The following is a 24734-nucleotide window of genomic DNA, read 5'->3' as shown; positions in this document are numbered from 1 at the left end:
AGTGACATGTGATGTGCTGGGGCTGATGGGTAATGTAGTATATACCATGACACCCCAAACACAAAACGTGTAAAGCTCTCTTCAAATAATATAATATAATACCGCGGCACGGTGGTGTAGTGGTTAGCACTGTCGCCTTGCATCTGCAGGGTCTGGGTTCGATTCCCATCTCTGTGGAGAGACTCTGCATGGAGTTTTCATGTTCTCCCCGTGCTTGTTGGGTTTCCTCCGGGCACTTCAGTTTTCTCCCACAGTCCAAAGACATGTAGGTAAGGTTAATTAACATTCCCAAATTGCCCGTAGCGTGTGTATGTGTGTGTACCCTGTGGTGGATTGGCACCCTGTCCTGGGTGTACAGGTTTATGACTCTGTCTGTTGTGTATTAAACGGGTGTCAATACTTTAATCTCAATGAAGATAGAGATCTTACCAAGCTTCTTCTGTCTGAATCTCACATGGGGGTTTAGGGGCAGGTGGGCTCCGGGGTATCACTTTCTGCCCTACACAGTGAACGAAACAAGTGAACAGGAGGCTGTTTATTTTGATCTGCCTCATTTACATAAATAAATAAACAATAAAGAATTCATATCTAAATCTTAATTGTGTGGGAAATAAACGTGACATTTCTTCTTAAGCAGATTAGAAAAGGAAGATAAATCTGCTGCATGATTCCGTCACTGTAGCTCTTGACCAATCAGAGCTCGGCGCTGTTAATGGCTCCGCCCACTCGCCCGTGTTCGGGTCCCCTGGTCACCTCAGAAAGAAGAACCAAGTTCAGTTCAGCACACACTCCAGGGTGGGTGTAATGAACACAAAAACTACACGATGGCGCCATGACTACACTGTACACACACACACACACACACACACACACACACACAGAGCACAGTTCTGTTCATCCATCCAGCTTGAATAGTTTTAATATCTGTTTTATTCATCTCTCTCTCCCTCCCTGTGTGTGTGTGTGTGTGTGTGTGTGTGTGTGTGTGTGTGTGTGTGTGTGTGTTTACAACCAGAAACATGTTTACAACCAGAGATGACTGCAGTGGATCACATGTAAAACTGCTGGAGACAAACACAATCCATCACAACTGCTTTTAAACAAACCACAGGACAGAGAGAGAGAGAGAGAGAGAGAGACAGGGGGAATTGGAGGAGGAGGGTCTTGGAATAGCTTCTTCTGTGGGGGAGAGGGGAGGAGAGAAAGAGAGAGAGAGAGAGAGAGAGAGAGAGACAGGAGGGCTCTCAACTACATCTGGAATTTATTGGGAACAGAGAGAGAGAGAGAGAGAGAGCATGAAGAATGAAAGATCAACAGTATAATACGGAATAACAGTGGAATACGAAGCAGACATCTGCTCTCATAATGGAAGTCTAGGAATCTTTTAGACATTAGGAATCTCACTTATAAACCAAAGAGAGGAACTCCGTCTCATGTGGAATTTTAAAGAGAGCTGAAGGAGGGAACCAGTCCAGGATAGAGCCGAGGAACCGAAGAGCACCAGAACCTCAACTCTGAACAAACTCATCCTCTGGCAGCTGGTGAAGACCAACGGCGACGATCCGGACCGAAACCCCTCGGGAAATTCCTAAAGGATTCCTGGAAAAGGTCTGAGTTCCTGTCTGCAACCCCCCCCAAACCCCCACCTCCTCCTCGTCCTCCAGCAGGTAAATTAAAGTTCTGTCTTCTGCTTCATGTCATTATGGAGGTGTAATAAGATGGCTTCCAGGTTCTAAGGGCAGGAGCCATGATTTATGATTCCACACACACTTTGCTCCCAATTTTAGTATGGAGAAATGCAAAAGTTTGTGCACCCTTCAGGACAAAGACCTTTAGCAGATGTTTGTTCTGGTTCTGAGCGGGAGAGTAACCATGACCAGGCGCATGACTCATTTAGAATTTTTGCTGCATGTTTACTTTTTATCTTTCCCTCCAGTCTCTGCTTTAGGGTTTAGAGCTAGACTTTAGGGTTTGGAGTTAGGGATAGGGTTTAGGGTTGGGTTTGGGGCTTAAGGTTGGAGTTTAGGGTTTCAGGTTGGGTTTATAGTTGGGTTTTGGGTTTAGTTTAACAGGAAACTCCACACTGATATCATTGGACCTTTTTTTCCAGCTTCACAAAGGCAGCACATCTTCATTAGGGTGTGTAAGAGCTGACTTTAGACAAGGTTCAAACTCCTGAGCGGTAAATAATTACACGCTAATGACTTGGTAACAACAAAAACAACAACAATAATAATAATAATAATAACAATAACTCGTAATGCGGCTGAGGACTAGAGTTTTTATTAGAATATAAAACTGCCCACTTTTAAAACTTTTTAACTCACATATCAAGGACGGGTATACAAACTTTTGCACTTTTAAATGTAGAATTCACGTTCCTCTCTCTGTGGCATGTCGCGTTCTTTTCTTGAGCACATGAGGTCAGGGTCATTTCCTCAGGACACATCTGTAACCTCAACATTGGCGGGGGGGGGGGGGGGGGGGGTGAGGGGGGGGGGTTTGGGGTTCTGTGTGTGTGTGTGTATGTGTGCGTGTGTGTGTGAGTGTGTGTGTGTGTGTGTGTGTGTGAGTGTGAGTGTGTGAGTGTGTGTATGCATGTGTGTGTGTGTGTGTGTGTGTGTGTGTGAGTGTGTGTATGCGTGTGTGTGTGTGTGTGTGTGTGTGTGTGTGTGTGTGTTCATGGTTCTGCTGTACACTGGTGTTTTAGGTTTTAGTTAAAGTTGTAAGCGAGACTCGGATCAGTTCTGTCTGAGTGGTGAACACTATCAGCGGCACAGAGCCGGGTGGTTACTTCCTGTCAGGAAAAAAGCACTTCCTGTTCTTGGAGCAGGTCACAGAATTCCACTGGAGTCAAAGGGAAGGCTGACACTTCACACACACACACACACACACACACACACACACACACACACACACACACAATCTAACATGCATACATGCATCGAATGCACACACACACCTAACACACACACACACACACACACACACACACACACACACACACACACCTAATACACAAACACATTTCTTAACTTGCAGAACCTGCCACCTCTATTTTAGACTAAAAGAAGTTCTACAGAATGTGAGCTGGAGGTGGTAGGACTTTAAAAACAGAAGGTTTAATGTTATAATGGGTTGTACAGGATGAAAATAAACCCGGCGTTATTTAGTGGGTATAGAACCTGCGGTGTCACTGGATCATGATGTTATTTAGTGGGTATAGAACCTGCGGTGTCACTGGATCATGATGTTATTTAGTGGGTATAGAACCTGCGGTGTCACTGGATCATGATGTTATTTAGTGGGTATAGAACCTGCGGTGTCACTGGATCATGATGTTATTTAGTGGGTATAGAACCTGCGGTGTCACTGGATCATGATGTTATTTAGTGGGTATAGAACCTGCGGTGTCACTGGATCATGATGTTATTTAGTGGGTATAGAACCTGTGGTGTCACTGGATCATGATGTTATTTAGTGGGTATAGAACCTGCGGTGTCACTGGATCATGATGTTATTTAGTGGGTATAGAACCTGTGGTGTCACTGGATCATGATGTTATTTAGTGGGTATAGAACCTGCGGTGTCACTGGATCATGATGTTATTTAGTGGGTATAGAACCTGCGGTGTCACTGGATCATGATGTTATTTAGTGGGTATAGAACCTGCGGTGTCACTGGATCATGATGTTATTTAGTGGGTATAGAACCTGCGGTGTCACTGGATCATGATGTTATTTAGTGGGTATAGAACCTGTGGTGTCACTGGATCATGATGAAGACGGTCTCTCCCTGTGTGCTCTCACTGTGCCTGCGAGGTTAAACCGGCATCTTCCAGGACATTGTCTGGGACGATTTTGACAATTTTCACTGCCTAGTTTCTTTTCACCCACCCTGTATATTGTAATGAGTGTCCAGTGCAGTGCAGCTGAGCCCTGACAGAAGAAACCTGTTGCCTTTTCTTTGCTCTATTAGAACCTTAAAGCTTTAAATAAAATAAACATTTCCCTGTTAGAGTTTAGAACCACTCATCTATGCTTACTGTGCTGGAATTCCTGACGATCACACCCCACCTGGTCAACATTGGTAACTGCGTCTCCTCCGCACTGAGCTCCACAGGGATGTGTTCTCAGCCCCCTCGTGTTCACTCTCAGATGGAGATGAGAGGACAGAGTGGAACAGTGAAATCAGCTTTTGCCTCAACATCAAACATGGAGATGATCATAAACTCCAGGAGGGTGTGAGAGCACGGCCACGCCCCTTATACTCGGCTGTGGAAAAACTAAAGTGCACCAGGTTTCTCTGTGTGCTCCTCACTGATGACCTGTCCAGGTCTCCTCACATCAAGACGCCATCAGCGACTCTGCTTCCTGCAGGCGCTCAGGATCAGGAAATTTAACTTCTACAAGTACACAATAAAGGCAGGAATATGTGACGTCATTACGTCTGAGCAAAAAGGAAAGGAAAAGGGTGGACCACTGCTGTTGCTCCTTTAGGCATGGGAGATCTGTGTGAGAGGTTGAGCTGCTGTTACAGAACAATGTTGTGGTGTTTTGAGATGTGTGAGTGTATCAGTGGGAAATGGCAGTCAACTGGTGTGACAGCTGGGTCTGAGAGCTCCGCCCCCAACGCCGTCTGACAGGGACACTAGTGTTTATTATCATTTTAACAAACTTGTGTTATCTGCACGTGTACAAAGAAGGACTGAGGGACACTGAGCAGCACGAGAGGGTGTGAGGACGTTAACTAATGAGGGAGTGTGAAGATCAAGGCCAAGAGTGTGGGCGTGGAACTGAGGGGGGACTGGGAACCACAGAGAAAATGCTCTTCTCCTCATAGAGGAATGTGAACACACACACACACACACACACACACACAGGAGAAGAGACAGAAGAGTTAAGTGTGTTAATGTTGTGTTCTCTTTCTCTCTCTCTCTGGTGTCTCCTGTAGGATGGGTGTGTCCCGGGGCTGTCTGTGCTGCGTCAAATACCTCATGTTCATCTTCAACCTCATCTTCTGGGTGAGTTCATAGTTTATACATATAGATGGGTTTATCCTGTATAGGGGGTCCCCGGAGGGGGTAGTCCAGGTGAAATGTTACTTAAGTAAAAGTAAAAACTCTCTATTTACATTTACACTGGAGTGAAAGCAGAAAAGAACTCACCTTCAAATTTCATTAAATATCAAAAGTGCTGAGCTCGTGTTAGGTCACTGTAGCCTTAAAGTCATAGTGAGAGTCTCTCTGTCTCTCTCTCTCTCTCTCTCTCTCTCTCCCTCTATCTCTCTGTGCGCATGCGCTGGGTGTGAGGGAGCGTGTGGAAGACTGTTTGACGTCTTGCCAGATTTTCTGGAAAACTTTTCGTTTTTTTCCCACTTATTTATTTATTTATTTATTTATTTATTTATTCTTCTTTATTTATTTCCCTTCTTCATTTCCCCTTAATTATCTTTTAGTAAATGTTGTTTAAAACACATTTAGTTTATGGTGAGAGAGAGTGGGCGGGGCACCATGGCCTCTGAGGCCGGTGGGGAAAGTCTGTCTCTCCGGAATGGTGTCAGGTGTGTCCCGGGGTGACAATGGGGTACTGGTGGAGGAGGTACTGTTAGCGGTGGGAGAGCAGGTCGGGTGTGAGAACATCTACTCAGCTTTCTGGATGAACAAAGCGGTGGTGGTGTATTTAAAACAGAAGAGCTTCGTGAGTGCGCTCATAAAGAGCGGAATAACCGTGAGAGGATCTGCGGTCCAGGTCCCCCGTCTGTCTGTCCCCGTGACGAGAGTGGTGATATCAAACGCCTCCGTTTATACAGGACGAGGTGATCATGAGGGAGCTGGCCCGATTCGGGAGGTTCGTCAGCCCCGTCACTAACCAGGAAGGCACAGTGAACTTTAAGTGTAAAGTGGGGGTCAGCTACATTGTTTTCGCTACAACAGAGCCGCTGAGGTGTTTTGAGTGCAGGGACATCGGACACAAAAGAATGAGCTGCCTCTCCTTCCCTCTCCCTCTCCCTCTCTCTCCCTCTCCCTCTCTCTCTCCTTCCCTCTCCCTCTCCCTCTCTCTCCCTCTCCTTCCCTCTCCCTCTCCCTCCCTCTCCCTCTCCCTCTCCCTCCTTCCCTCTCCCTCTCTCTCTCTCTCCTTCCCTCTTCCTCTCCCTCTCTCTCCTTCCCTCTCCCTCTCCCTCTCTCTCCTTCCCTCTCTCTCTCTCCTTCCCTCTCCCTCTCCCTCCTTCCCTCTCCCTCTCTCTCTCTCTCCTTCCCTCTCCCTCTCCCTCTCTCTCCTTCCCTCTCCCTCTCTCTCTCTCTCCTTCCCTCTCCCTCTCCCTCTCTCTCTCTCCTTCCCTCTCCCTCTCCCTCTCCCTCCTTCCCTCTCCCTCTCCCTCTCCCTCCTTCCCTCTCCCTCTCCCTCTCTCTCCTTCCCTCTCCCTCTCTCTCCTTCCCTCTCCCTCTCCCTCTCCCTCTCTCCTTCCCTCTCCCTCTCCCTCTCTCTCTTCTTCCCTCTCCCTCTCTCCTTCCCTCTCCCTCTCTCTCTCTCCTTCCCTCTCCCTCTCCCTCTCTCTCCTTCCCTCTCCCTCTCCCTCTCTCTCCTTCCCTCTCCCTCTCCCTCTCTCTCTCCTTCCCTCTCCCTCTCCCTCTCTCTCCTTCACTCTCCCTCTCTCCTTCCCTCTCCCTCTCCCTCTCCCTTTCCCTCTCCCTCTCCCTCTCTCCTTCCCTCTCCCTCTATCCTTCCCTCTCCCCCTCTCTCTCTCTCTCCTTCCCTCTCCCTCCCTCTCCCTCTCCCCCTCTCTCCTTCCCTCTCCCTCTCTCTCTCTCTCTCTCTCTCTCCTTCCCTCTCCCTTTCTCTCTCTCTCTCCTTCCCTCTCCCTCTCCCTCTCTCCTTCCCTCTCCCTCTCCCTCTCTCCTTCCCTCTCCCTCTCCCTCTCCCTCTCTCCTTCCCTCTCCCTCTCTCTTTGTTTCATCTCTGTTTCTGATGTCAATCCTCAGTTTCATGAGTTTCAAAGGCAAATCAGACAAATTCATAAAACAGTCAGCAGGTGGGGCTTTAAACACTACTCCACCCCTGCCATGAGGAAATGTGCTGAAGTAGCAGTACAGATATTTGCTGTAGGACGTGGTGGAGTGACAGTAATAAGTCTCTCTAATACAAAGTACAGATATCTGACATACGAACTTAACTAGAGTAACGGAGTAAATCCACCCAGTTAGCTTCCACCTCTAGTTAAATATGTAATTAATATGAAAATATTAAACTATAGCACATTAAAAGTACATATAAAGTATATAATAAACATTAAGAAACAATACTACTTCTACTGCTGCGTCTAATAATAATACAGTACTAATAGTCATGGTACTACAGTACTCCTTCTGATGCTGCGACTCCTAAAGCAGTTTATTAATCTAGTTTCATTTTCCTGACCTCTTCCTTACCTGTGCTTGTCTTGTGAACAGCTGGGTGGGTGTGGCCTGTTTGGAGTAGGGGTGTGGCTTTCCATCCGCCAGTCTGAGATTTCGTACCTCCCGCTGTCCTTCCCGTCGCTCTCTGCGGCCAACCTGCTGCTGGTTGCCGGGGGCGTTACCATGGTGACGGGGTTCCTGGGCTGTCTGGGCTCTCTGAAGGAGCAGCGGTGTCTGCTGATGACGGTGAGACTCTCGGGGGCGGACTGATGACATCACAGCCACTGGAGCTGCCACAGCGAGGGTTGGGTTCTCATCAGGTGCCCAGAGGGTTCACGGTTCTTCTGTTCTCTTCCCAGTTTTTTGTGATCCTCCTCCTTCTGTTCCTGACCGAAGCAGCGCTCATCCTCATGCTGGGGCTCTTCCACAAAGAGGTAAGAACTCACACACACACACGCACACACACACACACATATATAAAACCCTCCACATTAACATTCAGAGTTCTTCAGGATGTTGTGCTCACAGATCATTGCCTTCTCATCAGGACGCGCTCTTCACAGAACCAATCCAGTTCCCAAATAATTAATACTCAGTAAATAAACATATTTTTACATTTTAAAATGAACTGATACTTGAATAAATGACAACAAATAAGTATTTAAGTTAATGCATAAATAAGCATAATGTAATTAAGTAAACAATTTAGTTAATAAATCGATCTATCAATTAATATGCAAAGTAGCATCTACTCACAAATATGTAAGGTAATAAAGAAAGGATGCAAAAATAAATAGGAAAACAAGTTACTAAACAAACAAATAAACAACATGAACTAATGGTTTTGTTTTGATCCAGATCGACGAAAAAGCGAAAGAGGACTTGATAAACGAAATGATGAAATACGACAACAACACCGAGCTAAAAAAGTCCTGGGACAACATGCAGAGGATCGTAAGGGGGTTTGATTTTTCTCCTCGTCCACCATCAAGAGAAAATGTTAGATTTTAATCTGTTTGTTTTTGTGTCTCGTGCAGTTTAAATGCTGCGGCGTGAACAACCACACTGACTGGAACCGCTGGACTAATCAGCGACCGCACCCTGAGTCCTGCTGCAGAAAGGACACAAACCCATGTTACCGCTGGGAGGAGGTCAGAGGTCACGCTTGAAATGCAGGGGGTTTTCCGGGGTCAAATGTGGAAAGAAAAAATTAATGCATGAGCAATTTTCTTTAGGAGTCTGATAGCTGAGAGAGAGCAGAGAGTGATGTCAAAGATATGAAGAGCAAAACTACTTTTATTAGCCAAATCTATTAATCAATCAATCAATCAATCAATCAAAACTTATTTACTCTTTATTTATGATTTAGGTATTTAATTTATGTTTTAAAGTTATAGTTTGTCTTGTAATAACAGAATCAGTGGTTTGTAAGTGAACTTGTCCTGTGTCTGTGTCTCAGCCGTGTTATAAGAAGGCGAAAGCGTTGGTCCTGGACAACATCACCTGGGTCCTGGGTTTCGGAGTGTGTCTCGTCATTGTGCAGGTAACGCGACCAGGGAAAATGAAAGTGAATGCTGTGTCACGGTCAAGTGAATTTTTAAACCAAAATGTCACATGTATGTGTTCACTGAACACCTTTAACGTAAAGTTAAAAGTCAGAGCGAAGTCGCTGCAAATTCGCTCTTCAATTTTGTCGAGTTGAAAATCCAGTCCAAGTTACGTCTTTAATGTCAGGACTGCATGTTTTAAACAAGATCATTAGAAGCCAAAGTGTGTGTGTGTGTGTGTGTGTGTATGTGTGTGTGTGTGGATTAAACACACAAGCTCCTCACCCCTCCTGCTGAAAGCCACACGCCTCCCTCTTCCTGATGAAGACATAAAAGCGTGATTTGTGGTTTGTAGACATGCTGACGTTCTCCTTCTGTTCCCTCCTCAGATCCTGGCTCTGGCCTTCTCCATGCTGATGTACTGCCAGATCCTCCGAGTGGAAAAGTACACGGACTGATCCTGCGGTTTAATAACAGAAAAGAAAATTCCACCCCATCAGCACTCCAAACTCCACAAACTGTGTTTTATTCATTTAGATCTACGTCCAAGAGGTTTCTCAGCTGAACTTTCTTACCTGTGCGTGAAGTATATTAACATCGGTGTCCATGCAGATGTAAAAGTCTGTGAAGGGCAGGTGAAGTGGTTCACTCTGATACTGCACATTTTAATCATTAATAATCTGCGTGTACTGATCACATTTAAGACTTTGATTTTTCCGAGAGTGATGATGGAGAGGAGGTGAAAGATTGTCGATGCTCTGTAGATTGCTGTTGTTTTGTTTAATAAAGTGTTATCGAATATTAATGAGTGTTTTAATGTTCAGATTCGAGAGTTTAAAAGAAAGAGCCAGGAAATACTTTTAATAAATTTAATCACTTAGTATGTTTAAAGTAATTTCAATTCTGTATAATAATAATAATAATAATACCAAGAAGAAGAAGAACAATTTGATTCTTGTTCTACAGATTTAACATGGTAAGCCCCAGTTAACTGTTAATCAACTTTGTTTATATTACTTAATTGTGAGCTAAATTGTGGTCATTTAATATTTTCCCTGTAACATATATAACAATAGACCACAATATATTTTAACAACATATTACAATCAATATTATCTCAAAATACTTGAGTGAATTGACGTGGGTGTAATGAAGCAGGGAAAACACTAAAACATTCCTCCAAGACCAGAGCCGAGGACTCGGGAACAAAACTGTTTACGGTACTTTCACTCTCAGAACTATCAGAGCGACTGCAGTCACACGCCATCACAGTCGGCGCTTAGCGCTGCTAAGGCGTTACTGAAGACCAGGTTGCTTTAAAGGCAGCCTTCAACTCGTCTGTATTGTCTGGTCGGATGTTTCTCATCTTCCTCTTGACAATAGCCCAGAGATTCTCTATAGGGTTCAGGTCAGGTGCATTAGCTGGCCAGTCAAGCACATCATCATCATGGTCTAAAAACCTTTACACTTGTTTCACAAATGTTTCTCTCACACCTTCCACCTGTTAAGAGAGAAGGGATTAGTGGAATAACCACATTGGGATGTGAAAATTAGAACAAAGGGTAAGAGAGAGGGAAGAAACATGGGCTCAGTGAGCTGATTTTGGAGGAATGGGCATTTATTTCCACAGAGTAGAACCAGTGTAGAGGAGGAGACCATATAGGGTGAGAGAGAGAGAAAAGAGGGGAGGTGCTCAGTCAGCTAGATTGCCTCTGTGAATGGCACATGACAGTAGCACTGGACCAACTCTAGTGTTCCACCTGGCATTCAGCCAATGAACAGCTCCAACACCACAAAGTCAATGTTTCAGTCAGCTTCATGTTCCTTTGCCAGCAGCCAGCTTTGGCCAGCTGTATTTTCAGAGCACCTGACGTTCTTCTGCCTGTGTCTGGGGCACTGTCTGAAAATGCTCCTACTGTTGTCCACAGTCAGATGAGCTTCTGGTGTTGTGATCGGTGGAATCTATTTTCACCTGTATTTTAGGAGTCTCTTATAACCAGAACTCTTTCTGGTTTCACAGTCAACGCTTCACTGAAAAGAGCAAACCTGTTAAATACAAGCAGGAAATAATCATAAAGATTGGTGTTCCACAGGGTTCTGCGTTAGGCCCAGTGCTAGTTTCTCTCTAGATGTTTCTTCTGTGCCTCATAATTCATAAGCATAATATTAGTTTCCACTGTTATACTTATGATACAAAGTTATACTGTATGATTGTATGTTGTTGTGAGTTGTTCTCATCATTGGTTGGCATGACGGCTTTCGGGAAAGCCCTCGGCGACGTGTTGGTTGCCTGCTTACCAATGCCGGGGCTCTGGGACATCTTCTAATGGGCTAATGGGCATTGCAATGGAGTTTGAGCCCCAAGTTTTGTTGCGAGAAAAGCAGACTTTTCGATCGCTTGGTGGCACAGATCAGAAGTCAAGGGTTGAGAGTGGAGAAAAAGAAGTATTGAACCTGTTCGGACCTTGGGTTTTTGATCCCACAGAGCATTTATCCCAATCAGAGATGGTTGTGGGCATAGCCATGCCCGCACGGTTCCTCTTTTTTGTGCATACATTAATCTAGCATTTGGTCTGTCACGTGGAAGGCCTTCTCATTGGAGTTTTAGTCATTTAGATAAAGTGTATTAATATGAGTTTGGTTCATATGACTAACTTTTCATAACATCAACGCTCTTTGAATACATCAAGCTTTCATTTAATACTAAACACCCCATATCTTGCATACCCATTTCTACCTTCATCTATGAAAAGGGTTATACATGTTGATTACACTTCCTTAGTTCAGGATAAACACATTGAACACAACACAAAGATATCAAACATCCTATATGAGCACACATATATGATTTTATATTTGCCCTACTGGTATACTTTAACTGATTGGCATTATAAGTGTCCCTGAAGCAGGGCGTTCTGGTGGTCAGCAACTTCCAGGGTGTTGTGAAACTGACTTTTCTCCCTATTTAAGAGAGTTGCTTGCTGATTTACACCATCTGAGATGAAGATGTGAAACTGCTTCTTTCTTTATTTCTCGATGTTGTGAAACAGTCTTTTTCTTGAGAAATCTGGATCTTTATATAGATCCCCAAATGACCTTTGAACACAGAAGCATCCTCCATTCCTGATAAAAAAATATCCTCCCATGCTGAAATCACATCAGTAGATTAGTAGCTTTTGGCAGTAATTAGCTAGTTAGTAATTATCAGCTTTACAGAAATCCAGATGTAGATTTTGATCCCTGATGAGCAGATGTGGGTATAGTAGCCAAAAAATGTACTCAAGTAAGAATAGCTGTACTTCAAAATAATATTACTCAAGTAGAAGTAGTAGTCATCCAAAATATTACCTAAGTAAAAGTAAAAAAGTATTTAGTGAAAACATAATCAAGTACTGAGTAACTGTTTCAATTGTAATGTCCAATTTTTAGAAATTATAATAATTATATATTATATATATTGGCAGATAGAGAAGACACCGCAGTATGAAACCCTTCTTTTGCAAGTGAAACCTTGTATATGATGCCAGGGATGCATCATATTACTCAGGGTGCATATAAATGTATAACACGTGTTGGCGATTATTTTTTTTAAATATACATATATATTTATAGACTCTTAAAGTAAGATTATATGTACAATTCAAGTTAACATATAAAAAAGCATTCTATACTCACCGAAAAATTGTACACTAACCGCAAGATCCTACTAGGAGCAGCGTGGATTTATGGGCATTCCGCGAAATGAGAGAAAGATCCGGAAACTTTTCAATTTTAATTCAATAAAATTTTATTTGTATAGCGCTTTTAACAATTGTCATTGTCGCAAAGCAGCTTTACACAATCAAAAGAATTATTTAAGCCTGTATGGAATGTAAGTGTGCATGAATCAAGATGGTCAGTTTGTCCCTGGTGAGCAAGCTGAGGGCGACAGTGGCAAGGAAAAACTCCCTGAGATGGTAATAGGAAGAAACCTTGAGAGGAACCAGACTCAAAAGCAGGAATTGATCTGCATTCATACTGTGTGTTAGTTGGCAGGCAGTTCAGCATAACAATTGATGTTAATTGATGTTAATATGGAGTCCAGTTAGTTATTGGAGACAATTGCAATCTTGAACTATCGAGCAACTGCAGCCAAGTCAAGTCCTCAGAGAAACAGCTGTCAACACCAGTCAAGGCCAGAACCGTCTTTATGGTAAAGTAAAACCATCCCCAGACACCAGACGCATTCCAAAGAGACACAAGGGGGATCCAACCAGAAGCGGGGCACCAGGATGGGTCAGACAGGTCCGGGGGGCAGAGGGAGTCTTGATCACTGGCAACTCAGGAACAACATGTGTAGCTCGACAGAAAGAGGGAAGAGAGAGGGGGGGAGAGAGAACAGAAGAAGGGAGAGCAGAAGAGGAGAGATAACAGTTAGGTATGGTCGCAGTCACACAATGTATAATGTGAACGTATATTAACTGTAGAGTGCAAGCAGAGACTCCGGCAGGACTAACTATGACATCATAACTAAAAGGGAGAGCCAGAAGGAAACACAAACATGAGGGGGAACTAAGATGTAAAGCGACCAATCACCTCACCGTCAACAAACCTGAGTGATGAATGAGAGTGGGGAGGACAGCATCCAAACATACCAGTTCACCATAATACTCTACGTCCATGAGTCCCCCAGATCTGCTCCTTTACCTAAGGCTAATCTATTTATAAAAATGCTTGGCTAAATAAATAGGTTTTTAGCCTGGACTTAAACACTGAGACTGTGTCTGAGTCCCGAACACTATTTGGAAGATTATTCCATAATTTTGGGGCTTTGTAAGAAAAAGCTCCGCCCCCAGCTGTATTTTTCATAATACGCGGTACTGACAAGCAGCCTGCATCCTTTGATCGAAGTAGGCGTGGCGGATTGTAAGACACTAGCAGTTCGCTCAGGTACTGCGGCGCGAGACCATTTAATGCTTTATATGTCAAAAGTAGTATTTTAAAATCAATGCGAAATTTCACAGGGAGCCAATGCAGTAAAGATAAGATAGGGGTGATGTGCTCATATCTTCTGGTTCTAGTGAGAACTCTTGCTGCTGCATTCTGGATTAGCTGAAGCTTATTTATGCATCTAGCTGAACAACCAGACAGTAAGGCATTACAATAGTCCAACCTAGAGGTGATAAAAGCATGAACTAGTTTTTCTGCATCGTTTAGCGACATTATATTTCTAATCCTGGCAATATTTCTGAGGTGAAAGAATGCTATCCTGGTAATATTATCTACATAAGCTTCAAATGAAAGGCTGGAATCTATAATCACACCGAGGTCTCTTAACTGTTGCACTTGATGGAACAGAAAGACCATCTAAAGTTACGGTGTGATCTAAAATTTTATTCCTAGCTGTATGTGGTCCTATGACTAGAACTTCTGTCTTATCCGGATTAAGCAGAAGGAAGTTAATTAGCATCCAATTTCTTATGTCCTGCACACATTGCTCAACTTTGGTAAGCCGTTTTTTCTCATCATGTTTTGCTGAGACATATAACTGTGTATCGTCAGCATAACAATGAAAACTAATACCATGCTTACGGATTATGTTGCCCAGAGGAAGCATGTAAAGGGAAAAAAGCAGTGGACCTAAAACTGAACCCTGCGGAACGCCAAACTCCACTAGAGAACATTCAGAATAATCACCATTTAAGTCTACATACTGATAACGATGGGTCAGATAGGATCTGAGCCAGGAGAGGGCTGTACCCTTAATTGCTACTACATTTTCTAATCTGTGAAGAAGAATAGCGTGATCAATGGTGTCAAAAGCTGCACTGAGGTCGAGTAATACAAGCATAGTTACACAACCCTGATTAGAGGCCAATAGAATGTCATTTACTACTTTAACAAGCGCTGTCTCTGTACTGTGATGAGGCCTAAATCCTGACTGATACAGTTCATGTATGCCATTTCTATGTAGATATGAGCATAGCTGCTCCGCTACTATCTTTTCCAGAATCTTAGAGATAAAGGAGAGGTTTGATATCGGCCTGTAATTGGACAGCTGACAGGGGTCGAGGTCAGGTTTCTTAATGATCGGTTTAATAACTGCTAATTTAAAAGATTTTGGAACATAACCAATGCTGAGTGAAGAATTAATTATTCTCAACAGGGGTTCTGTTATTGCTGGTATCTGTTTAAGAAAATGTGTCTGTATAGGATCTAATATACAGGTTGATGAATTTGAAGAAGAGATGAGTAAAATTAGTTCATTCTCTTCAAGGGGAGTAAAGTATTCTAGGTTCTGATCTGACATGGCTAGATTAACATCTGCATAAATTACATTGTTCGGTTTCAAAACCTCAATTTTATGCCTAATATTTACAATTTTATTATTAAAAAAGTTCATGAAGTCCTCACTATTGCATGATGTTGTTGTGGAGATTTCTGCAGTGGTCTTATTTCTGGTTAATTTGGCTACAGCATTAAATAAGAATCTAGGATTATTTTTGTTATTTTCTATAAGAGTGGAGAGATATGTTGATCTAGCTACACTAAGAGCTTTTCTATAGTTCAGGATGCTCTCCTTCCATGCTATTTGAAATACTAGTAATTTAGTTTGACGCCATTTACGTTCTAATTTCCGAGCGGTCTGTTTTAAAGTGCGCGTGTGATCGTTATACCAGGGAGCGAGTTTCTTATCTTTAATAATTTTTCTTTAAACTGGAGCTACATTATCTAAGGTATAGCGAACTGTCGACTCTAAATATTCAGTCGCCTGATCGAGTTCTGTGGGGTCAGACTTGCTGTATCCAGGAGGACTAGCTTCATTTAGAGCTACATACTCGTCCTGTTTAATCCAGGTTTCTGTTAAACAGAGTATATCAAACTCCTGGTCTGTGGTAGTTTCGTTAATAATAACTGCTTTAGATGCGAGAGATGTAATATTTAACAGTCCTAGCTTCAGATCAGAGGTGCCGGCTGCGCATTCAGTCTGATCCAAGTTTGTGGTCTTCATGTTAATTAGATTACTAAAACAGACTTTCTGAGTCTTTCTAAATTTGATTTTAGCTCGGGGAACAGACACAATCTCAATATGATGAACCCTGAGTGACGACTCTATGCAGCTAGCAGACGGTTGGTTTAGCCTGTCTGTCTGCTCCCTGGCCTGGGCTCTGGATTGTCACCGATTAACTAGGCCTCTTCTGAGACTATGAGCTATACTACAGAAAATGAGAGCAGCACCTTCCCGAGTGGGATGGACACCGTCCCGCCCTAACAGGCCAGTTTTGCCCTCAAAGGTCTTCCAATTATCTATGAAGCCCACGTTGTTTTCGGAGCACCACCTGGACATCCAGCGGTTCAGCAACCATAACCTGCTGTAAGTTATGTCGCCACGTCTCATTGGAATGGGACCAGAGCATATTATATCATCGGACATCGCCTTCGCTTGTTTAAACACCTCTATAAAGTTATTCTTACTAACCTCTGACTGACGAAGGCGTATATCGTTAGCTCCAGCATGTACCACTATCTTGGAGAACCTGTGCTGTCCTAGAGCCCTAAGATTACCTGCTATGTCCGGGTATATATATATAATCAAAACTTATTTACTCTTTATTTATGATTTAGGTATTTAATTTATGTTTTAAAGTTATAGTTTGTCTTGTAATAACAGAATCAGTGGTTTGTAAGTGAACTTGTCCTGTGTCTGTGTCTCAGCCGTGTTATAAGAAGGCGAAGGCGTTGGTCCTGGACAACATCACCTGGGTCCTGGGTTTCGGAGTGTGTCTCGTCATTGTGCAGGTAACGCGACCAGGGAAAATGAAAGTGAATGCTGTGTCACGGTCAAGTGAATTTTTAAACCAAAATGTCACATGTATGTGTTCACTGAACACCTTTAACGTAAAGTTAAAAGTCAGAGCGAAGTCGCTGCAAATTCGCTCTTCAATTTTGTCGAGTTGAAAATCCAGTCCAAGTTACGTCTTTAATGTCAGGACTGCATGTTTTAAACAAGATCATTAGAAGCCAAAGTGTGTGTGTGTGTGTGTGTGTGTGTGTATGTGTGTGTGTGTGGATTAAACACACAAGCTCCTCACCCCTCCTGCTGAAAGCCACACGCCTCCCTCTTCCTGATGAAGACATAAAACCTCAGCGTGATTTGTGGTTTGTAGACATGCTGACGTTCTCCTTCTGTTCCCTCCTCAGATCCTGGCTCTGGCCTTCTCCATGCTGATGTACTGCCAGATCCTCCGAGTGGAAAAGTACACGGACTGATCCTGCGGTTTAATAACAGAAAAGAAAATTCCACCCCATCAGCACTCCAAACTCCACAAACTGTGTTTTATTCATTTAGATCTACGTCCAAGAGGTTTCTCAGCTGAACTTTCTTACCTGTGCGTGAAGTATATTAACATCGGTGTCCATGCAGATGTAAAAGTCTGTGAAGGGCAGGTGAAGTGGTTCACTCTGATACTGCACATTTTAATCATTAATAATCTGCGTGTACTGATCACATTTAAGACTTTGATTTTTCCGAGAGCGATGATGGAGAGGAGGTGAAAGATTGTCGATGCTCTGTAGATTGCTGTTGTTTTGTTTAATAAAGTGTTATCGAATATTAATGAGTGTTTTAATGTTCAGATTCGAGAGTTTAAAAGAAAGAGCCAGGAAATACTTTTAATAAATTTAATCACTTAGTATGTTTAAAGTAATTTCAATTCTGTATAATAATAATAATAATAATACCAAGAAGAAGAAGAACAATTTGATTCTTGTTCTACAGATTTAACATGGTAAGCCCCAGTTAACTGTTAATCAACTTTGTTTATATTACTTAATTGTGAGCTAAATTGTGGTCATTTAATATTTTCCCTGTAACATATATAACAATAGACCACAATATATTTTAACAACATATTACAATCAATATTATCTTAAAATACTTGAGTGAATTGACGTGGGTGTAATGAAGCAGGGAAAACACTAAAACATTCCTCCAAGACCAGAGCCGAGGACTCGGGAACAAAACTGTTTACGGTACTTTCACTCTCAGAACTATCAGAGCGACTGCAGTCACACGCCATCACAGTCGGCGCTTAGCGCTGCTAAGGCGTTACTGAAGACCAGGTTGCTTTAAAGGCAGCCTTCAACTCGTCTGTATTGTCTGGTCGGATGTTTCTCATCTTCATCTTGACAATAGCCCAGAGATTCTCTATAGGGTTCAGGTCAGGTGCATTAGCTGGCCAGTCAAGCACATCATCATCATGGTCTAAAAACCTTTACACTTGTTTCACAAATGTTTCTCTCACACCTTCTACCTGTTAAGAGAGAAGGGATTAGTGGAATAACCACATTGGGATGTGAAAATTAGAACAAAGGGTAAGAGAGAGGGAAGAAACATGGGCTCAGTGAGCTGATTTTGGAGGAATGGGCATTTATTTCCACAGAGTAGAACCAGTGTAGAGGAGGAGACCATATAGGGTGAGAGAGAGAGAAAAGAGGGGAGGTGCTCAGTCAGCTAGATTGCCTCTGTGAATGGCACATGACAGTAGCACTGGACCAACTCTAGTGTTCCACCTGGCATTCAGCCAATGAACAGCTCCAACACCACAAAGTCAATGTTTCAGTCAGCTTCATGTTCCTTTGCCAGCAGCCAGCTTTGGCCAGCTGTATTTTCAGAGCACCTGACGTTCTTCTGCCTGTGTCTGGGGCACTGTCTGAAAATGCTCCTACTGTTGTCCACAGTCAGATGAGCTTCTGGTGTTGTGATCGGTGGAATCTATTTTCACCTGTATTTTAGGAGTCTCTTATAACCAGAACTCTTTCTGGTTTCACAGTCAACGCTTCACTGAAAAGAGCAAACCTGTTAAATACAAGCAGGAAATAATCATAAAGATTGGTGTTCCACAGGGTTCTGCGTTAGGCCCAGTGCTAGTTTCTCTCTAGATGTTTCTTCTGTGCCTCATAATTCATAAGCATAATATTAGTTTCCACTGTTATACTTATGATACAAAGTTATACTGTATGATTGTATGTTGTTGTGAGTTGTTCTCATCATTGGTTGGCATGACGGCTTTCGGGAAAGCCCTCGGCGACGTGTTGGTTGCCTGCTTACCAATGCCGGGGCTCTGGGACATCTTCTAATGGGCTAATGGGCATTGCAATGGAGTTTGAGCCCCAAGTTTTGTTGCGAGAAAAGCAGACTTTTCGATCGCTTGGTGGCACAGGTCAGAAGTCAAGGGTTGAGAGTGGAGAAAAAGAAGTATTGAACCTGTTCGGACCTTGGGTTTTTGATCCCACAGAGCATTTATCCCAATCAGAGATGGTTGTGGGCATAGCCATGCCCGCACGGTTCCTCTTTTTTGTGCATACATTAATCTAGCATTTGGTCTGTCACGTGGGAGGCCTTCTCATTGGAGTTTTAGTCATTTAGATAAAGTGTATTAATATGAGTTTGGTTCATATGACTAACTTTTCATAACATCAACGCTCTTTGAATACATCAAGCTTTCATTTAATACTAAACACCCCATATCTTGCATACCCATTTCTACCTTCATCTATGAAAAGGGTTATACATGTTGATTACACTTCCTTAGTTCAGGATAAACACATTGAACACAACACAAAGATATCAAACATCCTATATGAGCACACATATATGATTTTATATTTGCCCTACTGGTATACTTTAACTGATTGGCATTATAAGTGTCCCTGAAGCAGGGCGTTCTGGTGGTCAGCAACTTTCAGGGTGTTGTGAAACTGACTTTTCTCCCTATTTAAGAGAGTTGCTTGCTGATTTACACCATCTGAGATGAAGATGTGAAACTGCTTCTTTCTTTATTTCTCGATGTTGTGAAACAGTCTTTTTCTTGAGAAATCTGGATCTTTATATAGATCCCCAAATGACCTTTGAACACAGAAGCATCCTCCATTCCTGATAAAAAAAAATTTCCTCCCATGCTGAAATCACATCAGTAGATTAGTAGCTTTTGGCAGTAATTAGCTAGTTAGTAATTATCAGCTTTACAGAAATCCAGATGTAGATTTTGATCCCTGATGAGCAGATGTGAGTATAGTAGCCAAAAAATGTACTCAAGTAAGAATAGCTGTACTTCAAAATAATATTACACAAGTAGAAGTAGTAGTCATCCAAAATATTACCTAAGTAAAAGTAAAAAAGTATTCAGTGAAAACATAATCAAGTACTGAGTAACTGTTTCAATTGTAATGTCCAATTTTTAGAAATTATAATAATTATATATTATATATATTGGCAGATAGAGAAGACACCGCAGTATGAAACCCTTCTTTTGCAAGTGAAACCTTGTATATGATGCCAGGGATGCATCATATTACTCAGGGTGCATATAAATGTATAACACGTGTTGGCGATTACTTTTGTACTAAAATATAAATATATATTTATAGACTATTAAAGTAAGATTATATGTACAATTTAAGTTAACATATAAAAAAGCATTCTATACTCACCGAAAGATTGTACACTAACCGCAAGATCCTACTAGGAGCAGCGTGGATTTATGGGCATTCCGCGAAATGAGAGAAAGATCCGGAAACTTTTCAATTTTAATTCAATAAAATTTTATTTGTATAGCGCTTTTAACAATTGTCATTGTCGCAAAGCAGCTTTACACAATCAAAAGAATTATTTAAGCCTGTATGGAATGTAAGTGTGCATGAATCAAGATGGTCAGTTTGTCCCTGGTGAGCAAGCTGAGGGCGACAGTGGCAAGGAAAAACTCCCTGAGATGGTAATAGGAAGAAACCTTGAGAGGAACCAGACTCAAAAGCAGGAATTGATCTGCATTCATACTGTGTGTTAGTTGGCAGGCAGTTCAGCATAACAATTGATGTTAATTGATGTTAATATGGAGTCCAGTTAGTTATTGGAGACAATTGCAATCTTGAACTATCGAGCAACTGCAGCCAAGTCAAGTCCTCAGAGAAACAGCTGTCAACACCAGTCAAGGCCAGAACCGTCTTTATGGTAAAGTAAAACCATCCCCAGACACCAGACGCATTCCAAAGAGACACAAGGGGGATCCAACCAGAAGCGGGGCACCAGGATGGGTCAGACAGGTCCGGGGGGCAGAGGGAGTCTTGATCACTGGCAACTCAGGAACAACATGTGTAGCTCGACAGAAAGAGGGAAGAGAGAGGGGGGGAGAGAGAACAGAAGAAGGGAGAGCAGAAGAGGAGAGATAACAGTTAGGTATGTTCAGTTCACCATAATACTCTACGTCCATGAGTCCCCCAGATCTGCTCCTTTACCTAAGGCTAATCTATTTATAAAAATGCTTGGCTAAATAAATAGGTTTTTAGCCTGGACTTAAACACTGAGACTGTGTCTGAGTCCCGAACACTATTTGGAAGACTATTCCATAATTTTGGGGCTTTGTAAGAAAAAGCTCCGCCCCCAGCTGTATTTTTCATAATACGCGGTACTGACAAGCAGCCTGCATCCTTCGATCGAAGTAGGCGTGGCGGATCGTAAGACACTAGCAGTTCGCTCAGGTACTGCGGCGCGAGACCATTTAATGCTTTATATGTCAAAAGTAGTATTTTAAAATCAATGCGAAATTTCACAGGGAGCCAATGGAGTGAAGATAAGATAGGGGTGATGTGCTCATATCTTCTGGTTCTAGTGAGGACTCTTGCTGCTGCATTCTGGATTAGCTGAAGCTTATTTATGCATCTAGCTGAACAACCAGACAGTAAGGCATTACAATAGTCCAACCTAGAGGTGATAAAAGCATGAACTAGTTTTTCTGCATCGTTTAGCGACATTATATTTCTAATCCTGGCAATATTTCTGAGGTGAAAGAATGCTATCCTGGTAATATTATCTACATGAGCTTCAAATGAAAGGCTGGAATCTATAATCACACCGAGGTCTCTTAACTGTTGCAATTGATGGAACAGAAAGGCCATCTAAAGTTACGGTGTGATCTAAAATTTTACTCCTAGCTGTATGTGGTCCTATGACTAGAACTTCTGTCTTATCCGGATTAAGCAGAAGGAAGTTAATTAGCATCCAATTTCTTATGTCCTGCACACATTGCTCAACTTTGGTAAGCCGTTTTTTCTTATCATGTTTTGCTGAGACATATAACTGTGTATCGTCAGCATAACAATGAAAACTAATACCATGCTTACGGATTATGTTGCCCAGAGGAAGCATGTAAAGGGAAAAAAGCAGTGGACCTAAAACTGAACCCTGCGGAACGCCAAACTCCACTAGAGAACATTCAGAATAATCACCATTTAAGTCTACATACTGATAACGATGGGTCAGATAGGATCTGAGCCAGGAGAGGGCTGTACCCTTAATTGCTACTACATTTTCTAATCTGTGAAGAAGAATAGCGTGATCAATGGTGTCAAAAGCTGCACTGAGGTCGAGTAATACAAGCATAGTTACACAACCCTGATCAGAGGCCAATAGGATGTCATTTACTACTTTAACGAGTGCTGTCTCTGTACTGTGATGAGGCCTAAATCCTGACTGATACAGTTCATGTATGCCATTTCTATGTAGATATGAGCATAGCTGCTCCGCTACTATCTTTTCCAGAATCTTAGAGATAAAGGAGAGGTCTGATATCGGCCTGTAATTGGACAGCTGACAGGGGTCGAGGTCAGGTTTCTTAATTATTGGTTTGATAACTGCTAATTTAAAAGATTTTGGAACATAACCAATGCTGAGTGAAGAATTAATTATTCTCAACAGGGGTTCTATTATTGCTGGTACTATCTGTTTAAGAAAATGTGTCGGTATAGGATCTAATATACAGGTTGATGAATTTGAAGAAGAGATGAGTAAAATTAGTTCATTCTCTTCAAGAGGAGTAAAGTATTCTAGGTTCTGATCTGACATGGCTAGATTAACATCTGCATAAATTACATTGTTCGGTTTCAAAACCTCAATTTTATGCCTAATATTTAAAATTTTATTAAAAAAGTTCATGAAGTCCTCACTATTGCATGATGTTGTGGAGATTTCTGCAGTGGTCTTATTTCTGGTTAATTTGGCTACAGCATTAAATAAGAATCTAGGATTATTTTTGTTATTTTCTATAAGAATGGAGAGATATGTTGATCTAGCTACACTAAGAGCTTTTCTATAGTTCAGGATGCTCTCCTTCCATGCTGTTTGAAATACTAGTAATTTAGTTTGACGCCATTTACGTTCTAATTTCCGAGCGGTCTGTTTTAAAGTGCGCGTGTGATCGTTATACCAGGGAGCGAGTTTCTTATCTTTAATAATTTTTCTTTAAACTGGAGCTACATTATCTAAGGTATAGCGAACTGTCGACTCTAAATATTCAGTCGCCTGATCGAGTTCTGTGGGGTCAGACTTGCTGTATCCAGGAGGACTAGCTTCATTTAGAGCTACATACTCGGCCTGTTTAATCCAGGTTTCTGTTAAACAGAGTATATCAAACTCCTGGTCTGTGGTAGTTTCGTTAATAATAACTGCTTTAGATGCGAGAGATGTAATATTTAACAGTCCTAGCTTCAGATCAGAGGTGCCGGCTGCGCATTCAGTCTGATCCAAGTTTGTGGTCTTTATGTTAATTAGATTACTAAAACAGACTTTCTGAGTCTTTCTAAATTTGATTTTAGCTCGGGGAACAGACACAGTCTCAATAGAGTGAACCCTGGGTGACGACTCTATGCAGCTAGCAGACGGTTGGTTTAGCCTGTCTGTCTGCTCCCTGGCCTGGGCTCTGGATTGTCACCGATTAACTAGGCCTCTTCTGAGACTATGAGCTATACTACAGAAAATGAGAGCAGCACCTTCCCGAGTGGGATGGACACCGTCCCGCCCTAACAGGCCAGTTTTGCCCTCAAAGGTCTTCCAATTATCTATGAAGCCCACGTTGTTTTCGGAGCACCACCTGGACATCCAGCGGTTCAGCAACCATAACCTGCTGTAAGTTATGTCACCACGTCTCATTGGAATGGGACCAGAGCATATTATATCATCGGACATCGCCTTCGCTTGTTTAAACACCTCTGTAAAGTTACTCTTACTAACCTCTGACTGACGAAGGCGTATATCGTTAGCTCCAGGATGTACTACTATCTTGGAGAACCTGTGCTGTCCTAGAGCCCTAAGATTACCTGCTATGTCCGGTGCTCTGGCTCCCGGGATACACCTGACCACTGCCGCTGGCGCCCCTAAAGGCCTGGCTAATTTCACGTGTCTCAGTATAGAGTCTCCTATAACCAGAGCTCTTTCAGGTTTCTCAGCGGGTGCATCACTGAGGAGAGCAAACCTGTTGGACACGTGAAGCGCAGAAGAGGTGTGCTCCGGTGGGCTAGCCTTAGCGTTAGCTTTGGCTGAACGAGTATGCCGCCGAGTCGTCACCCACTCGCCCCGCTGTAAGGGCTCTAATGCCGGAGTCGGGGGCTGGTTATCTCCGCCTGCGGCACCCAGACTGTCCGCTACAGGAATAACACTGCTCTCACACTCTCTAACCCTCTCTAAAGTCTGGATGCGCTCCTCTAACGCTGATATCTTCCCTGTCAGAGTGCTCACTAACACACACCTATCACAAATAAAATTACCACTAACGACGGAGGAAGAATGTCTAAACATCCTGCAATCTACACACTGAACAAGCTGAATATTGGACATGATATCGTACCTGAGTCGGAGTTTAATTGTTTGGAGCTGAATTCCGTTTGTTTTTCTTAGACAAAGATACCCGCGCCTTCTCCAAAAAGCGCAAAAAAGGCAAAGTCCAATAGTATGAAAAACTTAACAAAAAGTTAAGATTCCC

The 24734-nt window shown here is 42.6% G+C and overlaps 1 protein-coding gene across 2 annotated transcripts; it reads left to right on the top strand.

Annotated features, from left to right (window-relative positions):
* Nucleotides 1–1212: 1212 nt before the first annotated feature.
* Nucleotides 1213–17540, top strand: tspan4b (tetraspanin 4b). Of its 2 annotated transcripts, none has more exons than XM_053514681.1 (8): nucleotides 1213–1667; nucleotides 4954–5023; nucleotides 7451–7642; nucleotides 7756–7830; nucleotides 8255–8350; nucleotides 8434–8547; nucleotides 16639–16722; nucleotides 17125–17540. In XM_053514681.1, the coding sequence occupies exons 2-8, from the start codon at nucleotides 4955–4957 to the stop codon at nucleotides 17191–17193; spliced, it is 699 nt and encodes a 232-aa protein (XP_053370656.1). In that variant the 5' UTR covers nucleotides 1213–1667; nucleotide 4954; the 3' UTR covers nucleotides 17194–17540. The 2 variants fall into 2 exon arrangements, with proteins under 2 accessions (XP_053370656.1, XP_053370655.1); XM_053514680.1 differs by lacking the exons at nucleotides 16639–16722; nucleotides 17125–17540 and adding exons at nucleotides 8856–8939; nucleotides 9333–9748.
* The last annotated feature ends 7194 nt before the right edge of the window (nucleotides 17541–24734 follow it).

This window comes from Clarias gariepinus, chromosome 16 (assembly GCF_024256425.1).
Source record: "Clarias gariepinus isolate MV-2021 ecotype Netherlands chromosome 16, CGAR_prim_01v2, whole genome shotgun sequence".
In the NCBI taxonomy this organism is placed as follows: Eukaryota; Metazoa; Chordata; class Actinopteri; order Siluriformes; family Clariidae; genus Clarias; species Clarias gariepinus.
The sequence above is the reverse complement of the archived record's forward strand: the minus strand, read 5'-3'. Positions and strand labels throughout refer to the sequence as shown.